At 56.0% G+C, this 11,700-nt stretch overlaps 5 protein-coding genes across 5 annotated transcripts; 2 read left to right on the plus strand and 3 right to left on the minus strand.

Moving 5' to 3' along the window:
* Window positions 1–124: 124 nt before the first annotated feature.
* Window positions 125–364, minus strand: PG998_011853 (uncharacterized protein; the record flags this gene model as incomplete). Its single annotated transcript, XM_066878669.1, has 1 exon — window positions 125–364. The coding sequence occupies one exon, from the start codon at window positions 362–364 to the stop codon at window positions 125–127; it is 240 nt and encodes a 79-aa protein (XP_066727723.1).
* Window positions 365–730: 366 nt separating this feature from the next.
* On the minus strand, window positions 731–1,173 carry PG998_011854 (uncharacterized protein; the record flags this gene model as incomplete). Its single annotated transcript, XM_066878670.1, has 2 exons — window positions 731–1,059; window positions 1,128–1,173. 2 exons carry the CDS (start codon window positions 1,171–1,173, stop codon window positions 731–733), a joined length of 375 nt encoding a protein of 124 aa, XP_066727724.1.
* A 1,350-nt stretch (window positions 1,174–2,523) lies between these two features.
* PG998_011855 (elongation factor 3) lies at window positions 2,524–6,918 on the minus strand (the record flags this gene model as incomplete). Its single annotated transcript, XM_066878671.1, has 3 exons — window positions 2,524–3,250; window positions 3,309–5,913; window positions 6,870–6,918. The coding sequence occupies 3 exons, from the start codon at window positions 6,916–6,918 to the stop codon at window positions 2,524–2,526; spliced, it is 3,381 nt and encodes a 1,126-aa protein (XP_066727725.1).
* Window positions 6,919–9,201: 2,283 nt separating this feature from the next.
* On the plus strand, window positions 9,202–10,179 carry PG998_011856 (uncharacterized protein; the record flags this gene model as incomplete). Its single annotated transcript, XM_066878672.1, has 3 exons — window positions 9,202–9,751; window positions 9,806–9,867; window positions 9,934–10,179. The coding sequence occupies 3 exons, from the start codon at window positions 9,202–9,204 to the stop codon at window positions 10,177–10,179; spliced, it is 858 nt and encodes a 285-aa protein (XP_066727726.1).
* An 82-nt stretch (window positions 10,180–10,261) lies between these two features.
* On the plus strand, window positions 10,262–11,380 carry PG998_011857 (uncharacterized protein; the record flags this gene model as incomplete). The annotated part of the gene is made up of 1 exon (XM_066878673.1): window positions 10,262–11,380. The coding sequence occupies one exon, from the start codon at window positions 10,262–10,264 to the stop codon at window positions 11,378–11,380; it is 1,119 nt and encodes a 372-aa protein (XP_066727727.1).
* Between the last annotated feature and the right edge of the window lie 320 nt (window positions 11,381–11,700).

Here is an 11,700-nt window from a genome sequence, read left to right on the forward strand (position 1 = left end):
CCAGGTCGTCGGCCGTCAGACACCCCTCCCTCTACACCATGCACGACAAGCATGCGCGCTCATGCGAGACACCCTCCCAAACGATGCCGAGTCATGCGCCGTGTGTCGAATGAAATGAATTGAATTACTGCTGCATCTGCATCTGCATCTGCACGGGGACTTGCATGGGAGCCTGCGCCGTGTATCCCGCGGGGGCCTGCTGCTGCGCGGCGCTGCTGCGTCGCACAACCTCCTTTTCCTCCTGCACGAGCGCGCAGACGGGGCAGCACGCGGTCAGCATGGCGTCCTCGGCCGCGTCGCCCTTGATGGCGTACCGGGCCCGGATCTCCTTGCGCGAGACCCATTGATATCTGTTCGTAGGCATCAGGTTCAATTGGACGAGCGCTGGAATCGGTCGAGGAAAAGGGACGCAGAGGGGGAGGAGCTTACATGCAACTGAGTCCGCACATGCCGAGGAAGCTCCATATTGCGCACTGTGTTTTTGGTGGACGATCGATCCATTCATTAGCTTGAGACATGATCGAACGGGAAGAATGGCGACACCACCGCGAGATGGACGACGGGGAGATCGTGAAGCGCGACTTACATCCGAATTGACGGTGTCGTACGTGGCCATGGTCGGATCGCGAAGCCGCGCGCGCGTCTTGCCGAAGACGATGCAGGGGCAGAAGCACGCCATAAACACTTCCAATCGACCATCAGCGCACATGCCAACATCGGCTCGAGCGGTTTAACGATTACTGACATTGGTCGGCGGGGTTGAAGCAGTCGAAGATGGGCGCGGCCCACGGACTGAGATGGGCGCCGTGGCCGTCGTGGACCTGCCGGACCCGAGCTTGCGCTGGGGAGGATACGCCGCCGCCGGCATGGTCGGCGCCGGGGTAGTGGCAGGTTTCTGGAAAGGGGGCGGCGAACCACCGGGGGCTGAGGGGTACGGCGGCTGCTGCATGTCGATGGGCTGCTGCGGCTGCTTGACGTCGGCGAAGGGCTGAACTACTGGGGCCGGCGACGGGACTTGGTAGATGGCGGGCGGCGGGGCCGGGAACCCGGATGCTGCATCTGCGTCCCATGTTACCCACACGTTAGACAGACCACTTCTTATCACGAGCTCGGTTTCGCGCCCATACTCACGTTATGAGCCTGGTGGTGGTAGTGGTAGCTGTTATTGTCCATGGCTGCTGGTCGACTTCACCTGTCTTCTTCTTTTCTCGCGGATGAACAGCAGCGAAACAGTCCGCCAGGGGCTTATGCAAGTTGGTCAAAGATGTCGCCAGTTTCTACCTACAGTCTGCAGAAAGTGTCAACTCGCTGTACTGCCACTCAACGTGTCTCCAGTCGCCGTCAATCCCAGTATATATGGTCGACAGCAACTGACCCAGATCGCTCTCTCTCTCTCTCTCTCTCTCTCTCTCTCTCCAAAACTTGCGAACCCATCCCCCATGTGAGTCAGCAGCTGGACAGCCATCGCGAAGTGCGGCTGAGAGGCGTTCTTCTAGGTCTCAAATGTGCTGTGTGTGTGCATCCATCCCATCCCTCATCTATCTATCTACCCATAGGTTTAGCTAGGGGAGCAAGGATCGGTTGGACGCAGATCGCTTCGCCAGTTGTTTGCTTTGCTCATGGACTTGGTCCCGTCTTGTTGCCCAATCCGTAAGCCTGCCAAATCATTACGACTCCAATACGCTGGGTTAGCCATTTAAGAACCGGCTTCCCAATCGATAGGTCGTCGGAAATGCATGTCGTGTTGGCAGATAATAGGAACTCCAACCTGATTCACGGCCAACAGGTGGGTGGTTCAGCCGAAGTCAATGGTTCGTGCGCTAGAGCCAGCCAAGCTGAAATTCCAAAGAATCACCACAAAACCCTAAACCGTTGACACGATTGACATGCATGTCTGTCCCAACAAGTCCCGTGTCCGCTGTCAATGACTGCCGCAAAAGGACCCCGGTATTCACAAGGCACTGACCAATCCCCTCAGAGTGGCTTCTCGTCTATTGTTTCGCTAAACATATTTTGGGAATGAGGCGCTCACTAAAAGGCTTGGTGGCGATAACGTTGGGAGGCAAGCCATCTGCTAGAGGATGGAAGGTGTTGATAGGAAACACCATGATTTGGCATTCATCTAGGTGCGTCCGTCAATCACACTTCGCACCGAAACGGTGCTCGCAAGTTCACAGCGCAGCAGGAGGGACCAGTTGTATTTCCTCAAAGAAAACACCGGTATATTCATTAAACCATACCAGGCACCGGAAAGCCGATCTATAGTCGAAAACGCCTCTATGCTCCCAAAATCAATCTATCTAAAGAGTTGGCCATGTCGTTTCTATCATCGAATGCCCCCCGTGCTTCTTGGAATTTCCGTCGTAGAGAAAAAGAAAACACGTTGATGATATTCTTCTAATGCAAACCAGCAAGCAAATCCCAGATACCGCAGAAGAAATTTGTGTCGTAAAAAAGGAGAAACACGTCCCAAAAGCGCATCCAATCCTTCTAGCACACTCATACGCACCGTAATTTTGTTCTTTATTCCTCGTCGTCGGTATCCGGAGGGTGAGGAGTACCCTTGGGGCTGTTGAGCCACTCGATGTGTCGGAGTCGGCGACGGACCTCGGTCTCCTTGAGCTCCTTCTTGGTCTTCTTCTTCTTCTTCTTGGCGCGGAACTGCAGCGGCGAATTGTCCTCGGCGTCCGTGTTGACGGCGCTGCTGACTTGGCTGCTGGCGGCCGTGCTGGCCACACCGCTGGTAAGGCCGGAGCCGGGGCGCGAGTCCTCGAAGCGGTCCGTGCTGATGGCCGTGTTGCCCTTCATGGTCATGCGACCGTCGTTGATGTGCCACTGCTCCGATGCGAGGGCGCCCACAAACTCCTCGTTGTGAGAAATCATGACGACACCACCCTTGAAGTCGCGGATGGCGACGGCCAGACCTCCGAGAGAGTCACGATCCAAGAAGTTAGTAGGTTCGTCAAGAACCAGCAAATGGGGGTTGTTCCACATGGCACCGGCAATGACGACCTTGACCTTCTGGCCTCCAGACAAGGAGCCGATCTCGTTGTGGTTGGCAATCTCGGGGTCGAGACCGAGATCGTCAAAGTGCTTGGAGATAACCGACGGCTGCAGCTCACGGTAACCGAGACCTTCGCGCGAGGCCTCGTGGTCATCAAACTCTTGGACCAGCTTATCGAATCCCCACTCGATCAGCGTCTCACGCGACACCTGCGAGTTGTACTTGGGGAGCCAACCCTTCCATTGTCTGTATGATTGTTAGCGTAGTTCATGAATTGTGAGGAGTCAGAGAGATGGGTACATACACTTCGTACTGGAAGGACTTCTTCCACTTTTGACGACCGACCAGGGCATCCATTTGACGGGGAGCCTTTCCATCGCCGAGATCAATCGGCTTCTCCATCTGGGCCTTGTCTGCGTCGGACAAGATACGGGTCTGCTTCATGAAGACCTCACGATCGTCACCGTTGGCGTATCGCCACTGGAGGTACTGGTTGGGTGTCTTCTCGAGATGCATTTCCACGTGCTCCAAGGCGTGCTGCTTGATGTAACCAATACGCAAGTTGGGGTGCTTCTCGACACGACCGGCAGTGGGAACAACCTCGCCAGTCAGGATCTTGATGAGAGTAGACTTGCCAGCTCCGTTAGGTCCAATGACGGCGACTCTAGATGACATGGAGAGCTGGCAGGTGGCCTCGGCCAGCGAAGGCTTGGGGGCCTTGGGGTATTGGTACGAAACATTGCTCATACGGATGATGGCACGGGTCTGGGACTTGACACCGCTCAGGATACCGGGAGGAGGGAACTTGAACTGAACGAGCGAGGCAGACAGAGTGTAGTAGGCCTTGGCCTCGGGACGGACCTGGACGAAAGCATTCAGGTTACCCTTGAAGTGGCCCAGCTTCTTGCCGGGCTCGTAGTGGTAGATGTCGGTGGTGACATTGTCGAGGAAGCCGGAGTCGTGAGAAACAATCAAACTGGTGATGTCGGTGTGCGACTTCAGGTACTGCTCGAGCCAGGCAATGTTGGCAACGTCCAAGTGATTGGTAGGTTCGTCCAGAAGAAGAACATCGGCCTTCTGAAGCATAGCACGCGCCAAGGCGAGCTTCATCTTCCAACCACCAGACAGCGAACCGACTCTGTGAGATTGGCGGCCTTCGGGACCAGCCGTGAAGCCAAACTCGGCCAGAACCTCCGAGATGTGCTCCCTACCAGCCGAGGCAATGGTAGGGTCCTTGACCATGAAGTCAAGAATGGTGATATCGGCATCCTCGCCCTGGTTATGCTCGACGTAGCAGGTTCGGAGGACATCCTGGGAGGGGAAGCCCTCGAGCTTGCCACTGGCAATGGCCTTCATCAGAGTAGACTTTCCGGCACCGTTACGTCCACACAGACCGTACCTGTGACCCTTGAGGAGGCGAAGGTTGGTGTGCGAAAGCAGCAGCATGCCACCGTAGGCAAGGGAGAAATCAGCGTTGACAATCTCGGTCTCGCCATCATCCTCCTTCTCGGGGACACCATACTTGCGCTCATCCTCGGCGACGTAGAACTTGTGAACAGCGTCGGACACGGCGTCAGCGGCCTCGCGGTTCTTCAGCAGCTCCTTGACGAAGGGAGCGATGCTGCCAGGAACACGGTCTAACTGGCGGTGGTTGACATCTTCAGTCACCATGTCGGCGATGTAGGGACGCGCAATCTTGTAAAAGTCGGCATCGCTGCCAACACCACCGTTGTTCTTGATCTCAGCATCCAGCAGCTTGGCAACGTCCTCCGACTGCGTCTTCTCGATGATCTTAATATCCTTATCGACACCCATGGCCTTGTCCATGACACCCATGGCGCGCTGTGCGAGCTCACGGACCTCGGGGAGCGAGGCACGGTCAAGAACACTCTTGACACCAGGCTTCAGCTTAGGCAAGAAGGTACGAGCCTCGATGGGATCGTGGACCAACTTGGTCAAGTTCTCGGTAATGACTACACTCTGGCGCAAGACCTCCTGGTTGGTGGAGGGGTTGTTCAAGGTGCGCTCCAGGAAGGGCGTCAACAGGGCAAGAACGGGCGAGGTGACGATGGCGACGAAGGTGGTTTGGGAGAGGGCGTGAATGGCCTTTTGCAGAGTCTGAGCCGAAGGGTGGTGCATGGTGTCAATCAGCAGGGGAATTCTTGGGGCGACATCGTCGTTGGAGAGCAGCGTCGTGAGCGATGTCATGGTAGCGACAGCCTGCTTCTCGACATCGCCCTTGAGGTCGTGCATGAGAGCCTCGCAGATGGGGATGAGGCTAGCCAGCTTGGAGCCCATGGATTCGCGAAGGAAATCGGCCTCGTGGGCTTGTTCCTTGGTCACACCAACCTCCATCTTGGCCTTGTCGGCCGTCTTCTGCAACATCTTCAGGGCGCCGACGGTTCCCTGCCACTTGGCCGACTTCTTGGTCAAGTAGCCGATGAGGGCGGGGAGCAGGCCAACGACCAAGGCCTCGGCACTGAGGTGGGAGAACAGGGCATCGAGGCCGTATTGGGCGGCATCGCGGACGACAGTTCCCTTGTCGGCAAGAGCGTCGAAAGCGATGGCGAGCATGCCGCCGTCTTGCAGGAGGAAAGAGATTTGTGTGAGGGGTTGCCTCGGGGGCATCTTCTCGAAGAGCGCACCCAGGAGGTTCTGGGCGGATTCACGTCGCAGACCCGACTTCTTGTCGGCGGCGGCCTTCTTGATCTGGTCGAGGATGCCATAGTTGTAGAGGCCACGGAAGCCAACACTGTTCATGAGCAGCTCGCAAAGGGCGTACGAGGCATCGATGGAAGCGGCCGAGGTGGTGGCGCCAAACACCGAGTCGAGAATGGCGTGGATGTCTTCTTCGGAGGGCGGGGGCCACCGTTGGCCACCATTATGGGCGGCGACATGATGAGGGGAGTCTGACCGACAGATTAAGCACAATTATTTCAGCTGCGCAGACAGAGTTGTGGTTGCAACAAAGACGGTCTGCAAGATTGCCCGGGTTCTAAATGCCCTGGAGCAAGCGATCGGAGAAAGAAAAAAAGGGAGTGAGTGGAGATGCGGCCAAAAAGACCAGAGAAAGTTGATACTCGCAACTCTCTTCTCACTTTCTTGCGATCGTGAGGGTGGTGTTGGTGGTAATAAGGAAGAGACGGATTTTCCAAAAAGTTTAGGTGGCGGGCTTATCGGATTGACAGAAGTTTGTGAGATTGGGCTGACACGACAGGGGGGTGGCCGCTGGTAACAGGAGTTGACGGGCGCTGGCAGGCGGGGTAACAGCCCGAGTAACAGCCAGCGAGGGGTCCCTAGGCAGAACCTAGGGTCCTTTGGAGGGGTCGGCACAGGCTTACGGGGAAACAGAGAGGGGCGGAGCTGAAGGCTCTGTTGGCGGTACCGGATTTGGGCAGACGGCGCAGGGAATGGGGAGGGGCTTATCGAAATTTTCATTTTCCTCGGTCTATCTTGTCTGCTTGAATGTAGCCGAGTAACAGCTGGGTCAGCATTCTTACTGCTCTTGTCAGTTGACGGTCAGCTTGGTAACAGTGGATTCGTAACACTGGCTTTTTTTCTGTCTCTCTTTTTTCTCCCCTTCCTCTCTCTAACTTTTCTAGCATCCAAGGAATGGCATTTGTCAAATCCCCACGTGTAGTCCATCGCCTTCTGTCAGTGGATGCGCATTTCCGTCCACAATAGGCCACCATATCCATTGACTTATCGCTTCAGCACTCTTGTGCCGACAAGACAAGAGACAGATTGAGGCACTTAAATAACATCACCATCTCCCACTTCAGAACCTCCAACGCAAGGACTATTCTCATCGCACCTGACAGTAGCAATCGGGGGCATTCCAAGCATATTGTCAAATAACGCAAACCTTGGTGTTTTTTTTCTCTTTCTTCCGGCCGCTTGCTGGGCAGTTTCATGGTTGATAGCCATGCGCTTGGCGCAGAGGCTAAGAAAATATCAATGTTCTGCTGGTCTCTCGACCCGGGTCTGGCGTAACTCGCAGTCGCTTGACAATCCAGCTAGAAAAACATGCAGCCGCTACCGAGGCAAATGAGGTTAGCACTTGTGGTATGGTAGTTTTGGATACACCCTGTGGCTTCATTCCAAGCAGTGCTGTCTCCCGTGCAGTGCCGCGAGGCCATTTGGTCTTCACCGTCTACTCCAAGGCCCATATCCGTCCCATTCAAATTTCCAAACTCCTAAATATTGTGCTGGAGATGTTGTCCTGTCCTCCCTGTAAGCGACCGATGTTCAATTGGCAGGTATCCGAGCTGGTATGCGATGCAACCTCTGTGACATGGAAGCAAGATAACAAAATATTGTCTTCTTCGGTCGCAGTTTCGCGCACACCGGAATCCTGCGACGATCGGGCTGTTTGTAGCCATGTCGTCCAAAGAGGATTCTCGGGGGTGATGCGTGATGCACGCAATAATACCCGGTCAGTAGAAAAGCGTCATCGTCGTAATCGGTGTAGCCGCTGCAATGCATTCCCCCTGGGAATCAATCTCCTGCAACGTCGTCCCGGACGTCCTTTTGCTTTGGTCCCTGGCCCCCGTCGTCGTCGTCGCCCAAGCGTGTTCGGCTATGCTGCCCACTTTTTACCGCAATCCTTCCAAAATAGCAAAGGCGGCCCCTCCTCTGCGCCCCCGCAAAAGAACGAAGGAGATAGCAGCGTTCATGTGTATGTATGTGGACGATGTTTCGACAGAGATAAAAATAAAAGGACAGGCGAGAGGGAACCCCACGTCGATGATGTTTCAAAGTTTCGTTCCAGGGGTCTTTTACATACATATGTCGGTAACTGGTGCTGCTCATCGGGCACACCGAAGTGCATGCAGCAAAAGCAGGAGTAAGTGTATGCAGGAGAAGCTGGCGCAGGCAAGCAACTAAAATCCGCTGGGGGTGTGCGCTTGGAGTGCTGCAGAATTTCCCTTTTTGGACAATGAGACGTCCCTCCGGCGCTCTGGCACACCACCCGCAGGCTTGCTGTTAGCTTCTGTCAGAGAGCTACCAACCTGATCTGATACTACGCGAGCAAGATGCGTACGCATCGCGAAATGGCTTGTTAGCTCGAGGCGCCAGCAAGGTGTGCAAGATGCACGTAGATCTTGTTGACTAACAGGCCATTTGTTGGGCTGGCAGGGGATAGGTAAGGCCAGCATCTAAACGAGCTTTGCTGCACCGAGTAGGCTGCGTTACGCGATTCATGTTGTCACGCCACACCTCGGCGGCAATTCCCGCCCGGGAGAATAGCTGTCGGTAATCGCAAGGCTCAATAATGCCATATGCACTTTTGACCGAGTATATCTATCTGATCAGGACCAAAAAGATCGCGCTCTGATCTCATCTCGCATAGGGGGTGAGGCGCAGGGCTGACGGATGTACAACACGTCGATCCAGCCGGGGTGGGTTTACCACCCCGACAGCCCGACAGCCAGAACGTCGACTGTGCCTACCACCTACTCCTTCACCGAGCTCAAAACATGTTTTTGATGGTATTTTATATGGGCAACTGTCTGTGATTAATGAAGACAACATAGCCGAGTATCCGCATTATCAGGGCGAGACGCCGAAGCGAAGCAGGCCCATGTTACATTCCGTGGGGGGAGAGATTCCTGTGTATGTAGTAGTCTGCAGTCTGTACCTGGCATCGAAGCATCGCCCCCAGATCTTAGAGTTTGATCAAGAAGTTACTCGTCCCATAGTACCCCGTTTCTCCGTTCCCCTGGTAGCAAATAGGGCGAACGAACCGTTGAACTGGCTTGCAGCTGAAAGGAGCCTTTGATCCCCCCTCCCCCCCTACCACCTACCAGGCTAGGCTGGCGCTGCTGGATTTGCCGGTGGCCTTGCAGTAGCGTCGCATTTAGTGGCAGTGAAAGGGAACACCTGCACAGCTGACTTCCCTGCCCCTACCCTACCTCTACTACTACCTCCGCTCCCATCCGCGCGGGACACTGCCAAATGATAACGAAACGTCCGTGTCGCGCAATGGGTTATCCAGTCACTCGGCCGGCGCCTTTCTCCTGCTTAATTGGACTTTCGGAGGTTTGGTGTGCATACGTCAAAGTACCGTAATCCTTGAACGTGCATGTCGTGCTCACGCTCTTTAAGAGACGCGTTGGGCCCTCATTCGAATCGTGCCATTTCCTCACATACTGCCATGCCTTGAGATCTGTCTTGCACATCGTCCCAGGTTCAATATGAGTTTCCAATTTATCACCTCCATCAACACCATAGACCGTGACGCCGAGACTCGGCGCAGGGTCCGGTCTCATGCCAGGCGGCAGAAGCTCACCACCGATTCGAGCTCAGAGCAAGCATCGTCCGCCAAGTCCGGCAGCACTTCACAGAAAGATCGCACGTCCAAGTTTCGATTAGGCACTCCAACCACAACAAAAAAAGCCACGTCCAAAAATTGGAAAAAACATGCCTCTCCCACCACATCATCGGGTTCCAACGAAGACAGCAGATCGACGCCGTCTAGCGGTACTAGCGGCGATGTCTCCTCCCTAGCCGATCCCACATCTGCCATCGCCGCAACCAGATCCCCGGGTCAGGTGGACATGATTACCCACGAACTCGGGTACATGATCATTCGGGAGCTGCCGCCCCTCTCGGCCCTGCCCATCCAGACCACGCCCATGACCGAGACCCTGTTTCGATACATGATATGCGTCTGTCTGTCGCCAAAAGAAAAGTTCGTCCAGAAGTGGTTCGATCGATGCGGCGCCCCATCCTACTTCACAAACTGTAAGCAAGATGCTGCTCCGTGGTGAGAAGAATACAGCCTGACAGGAAGCCTAGACCACTCTAGCTTTCTTGCTCACTCGCATTCGATGAACCCAGGAGGGGATCTTATTGGTTTCGTAAGTCTACCCAGCCCGGTCCGGACTCTGCATCACGCATCTAACGTTGGCGGCGCGGGGGCATAGTTGACGGTGGACCCGGCCATGACGCACGCCTTCATGGGCTTCATGGCGGCGATGCACAATGCCCTGGCGGACTGGGACGACTCCTCGACCATTGACTTCCACCGCCAAGAAACGATACAGTGCATCAACAAACGGCTAAACTTGGAAGCCAAGGGCCACGACGTGCCCGTGTCCGACAGCGTCATTGTGTCCGTGTCATTATTGGTCAACACCGAAGTAAATGGGCCAACCCAACTGTCATTTTGACGTGCAGCTGCTTATCATGCATATCTAGTCATTCATCGGATCAGTAGCTTCCGCAAGAGCCCACATCAACGGGCTGGTGAAGATGGTGGAGCTACGCGGTGGCCTCATTGATGGACTGGGCCACAGCCCTCTACTGCAGCGTGCTCTGTCCTGGGCCGACTTCGCCTACGCCACCATGGCGGCCGTACCGCTCTCGTTCCCCCTAGTGCCCCAGATCGCCGGGTCGCTCGACATACAGGACCGGTTCACGTCGCGGTCCATGATGATCAACCACGGCGCCACCGCCGGCGGCCCGCACCGACGGCACGGGCGCCACAACCTGCTCCTCCTGAACCGCGAGAGCGCCGAGCTCTTCGAGCTCCTCTTCTCGAGCACCGAGGCCGTCAACAACTTCGAGTTCGCGCGCCTCGACGAGCTGCGGGACCAGCGCAACAAGATGAGCGACACCATCTACCTCCTCGAGTACCGCCTCTGCACGCTGGAGCAGCAGGCCCGCGCGCGCGCGGAGCGCCTGGGCGGCGCCAATGTGGCGGCGGTGCTCGCGAACCCGACGGATTTGTCCGAGTCCTTGATCTACGCCAGCCATCTGTTCCTCCACCTGGCCCTGCGGGGGCAGCCGCCCACGGCCAAGCGCCACAAGGCCCTCACGGAAGCGCTGATGACGAGCCTGTCCGGCATCCTGGTGCACATGGGCTGGCTGTTCGACGCCCCGAGCGACGCTCCCTCGCCGCCGAGTTACACGACTGACGCGCCCGGCGCACAGTCTTACGACCACAACGCGGCCGGGGGCTGCTGGCCTTCGTCTTCTCCGCCGAACCCGGGAGCTATCGCGTTCGACATCAGCGACATGCGCGTCCCCGTGAAGCTGGAAACGGAAACGGAGCCGAACCCGGCCGCCGCCGCCGCCGATGACCTGCACGACGACGTCCTGCTGTGGATCATGTTCGTCGGATGCTGCGTGCAGATGCGCCCGCAGTACGCGCGCAACGAGTTCGACATCCCCACACTGGACTCGACATTCCTCGCGCGAGACCATCGCACGTTCTTCGTGCTCGCGCTGCGGCGGCTGTGCAGGGAGAGGGCCATATCGGGAAAGGAGGCGCTGATCGACCGGCTGCGCTCCATTGTTTGGATGAACACCTGGTGCGAGAGGCAGCTTGATATGGTGTGGGCGCTGCTGGGGCTGGAATTGGAACTATGAGAAGGTAGTCTGCACTGTCGCTCTTTTCTTCGCTTGTTGTGATGCGGCGGACGGATACCCCTATGTGCTTTCAAATGTCTAACTTTTGAAGATGATGATGTCTCATACATGTGTGTATTCTTGCGAATGTGCGTCAACAGTGCGATCTACATATCTGTCATAAATCAGTCAACCTGGCGGTTATAACCGTTCCCCTTGGGTGTGTAGTTCAAATCGCACGAGCTCCATGCTTATATGCCAATAGACACATTTGTTACGAGTATCAAACCTATGAGAAACGGGGACTTCAGGAAACACAGCTATCAGGTCGACCTTGCTCC

The sequence above is a fragment of the Apiospora kogelbergensis genome (genome assembly GCF_038363985.1).
Source record: "Apiospora kogelbergensis strain CBS 113332 chromosome Unknown utg000007l_segment0_segment0, whole genome shotgun sequence".
Taxonomy (NCBI): Eukaryota; Fungi; Ascomycota; class Sordariomycetes; order Amphisphaeriales; family Apiosporaceae; genus Apiospora; species Apiospora kogelbergensis.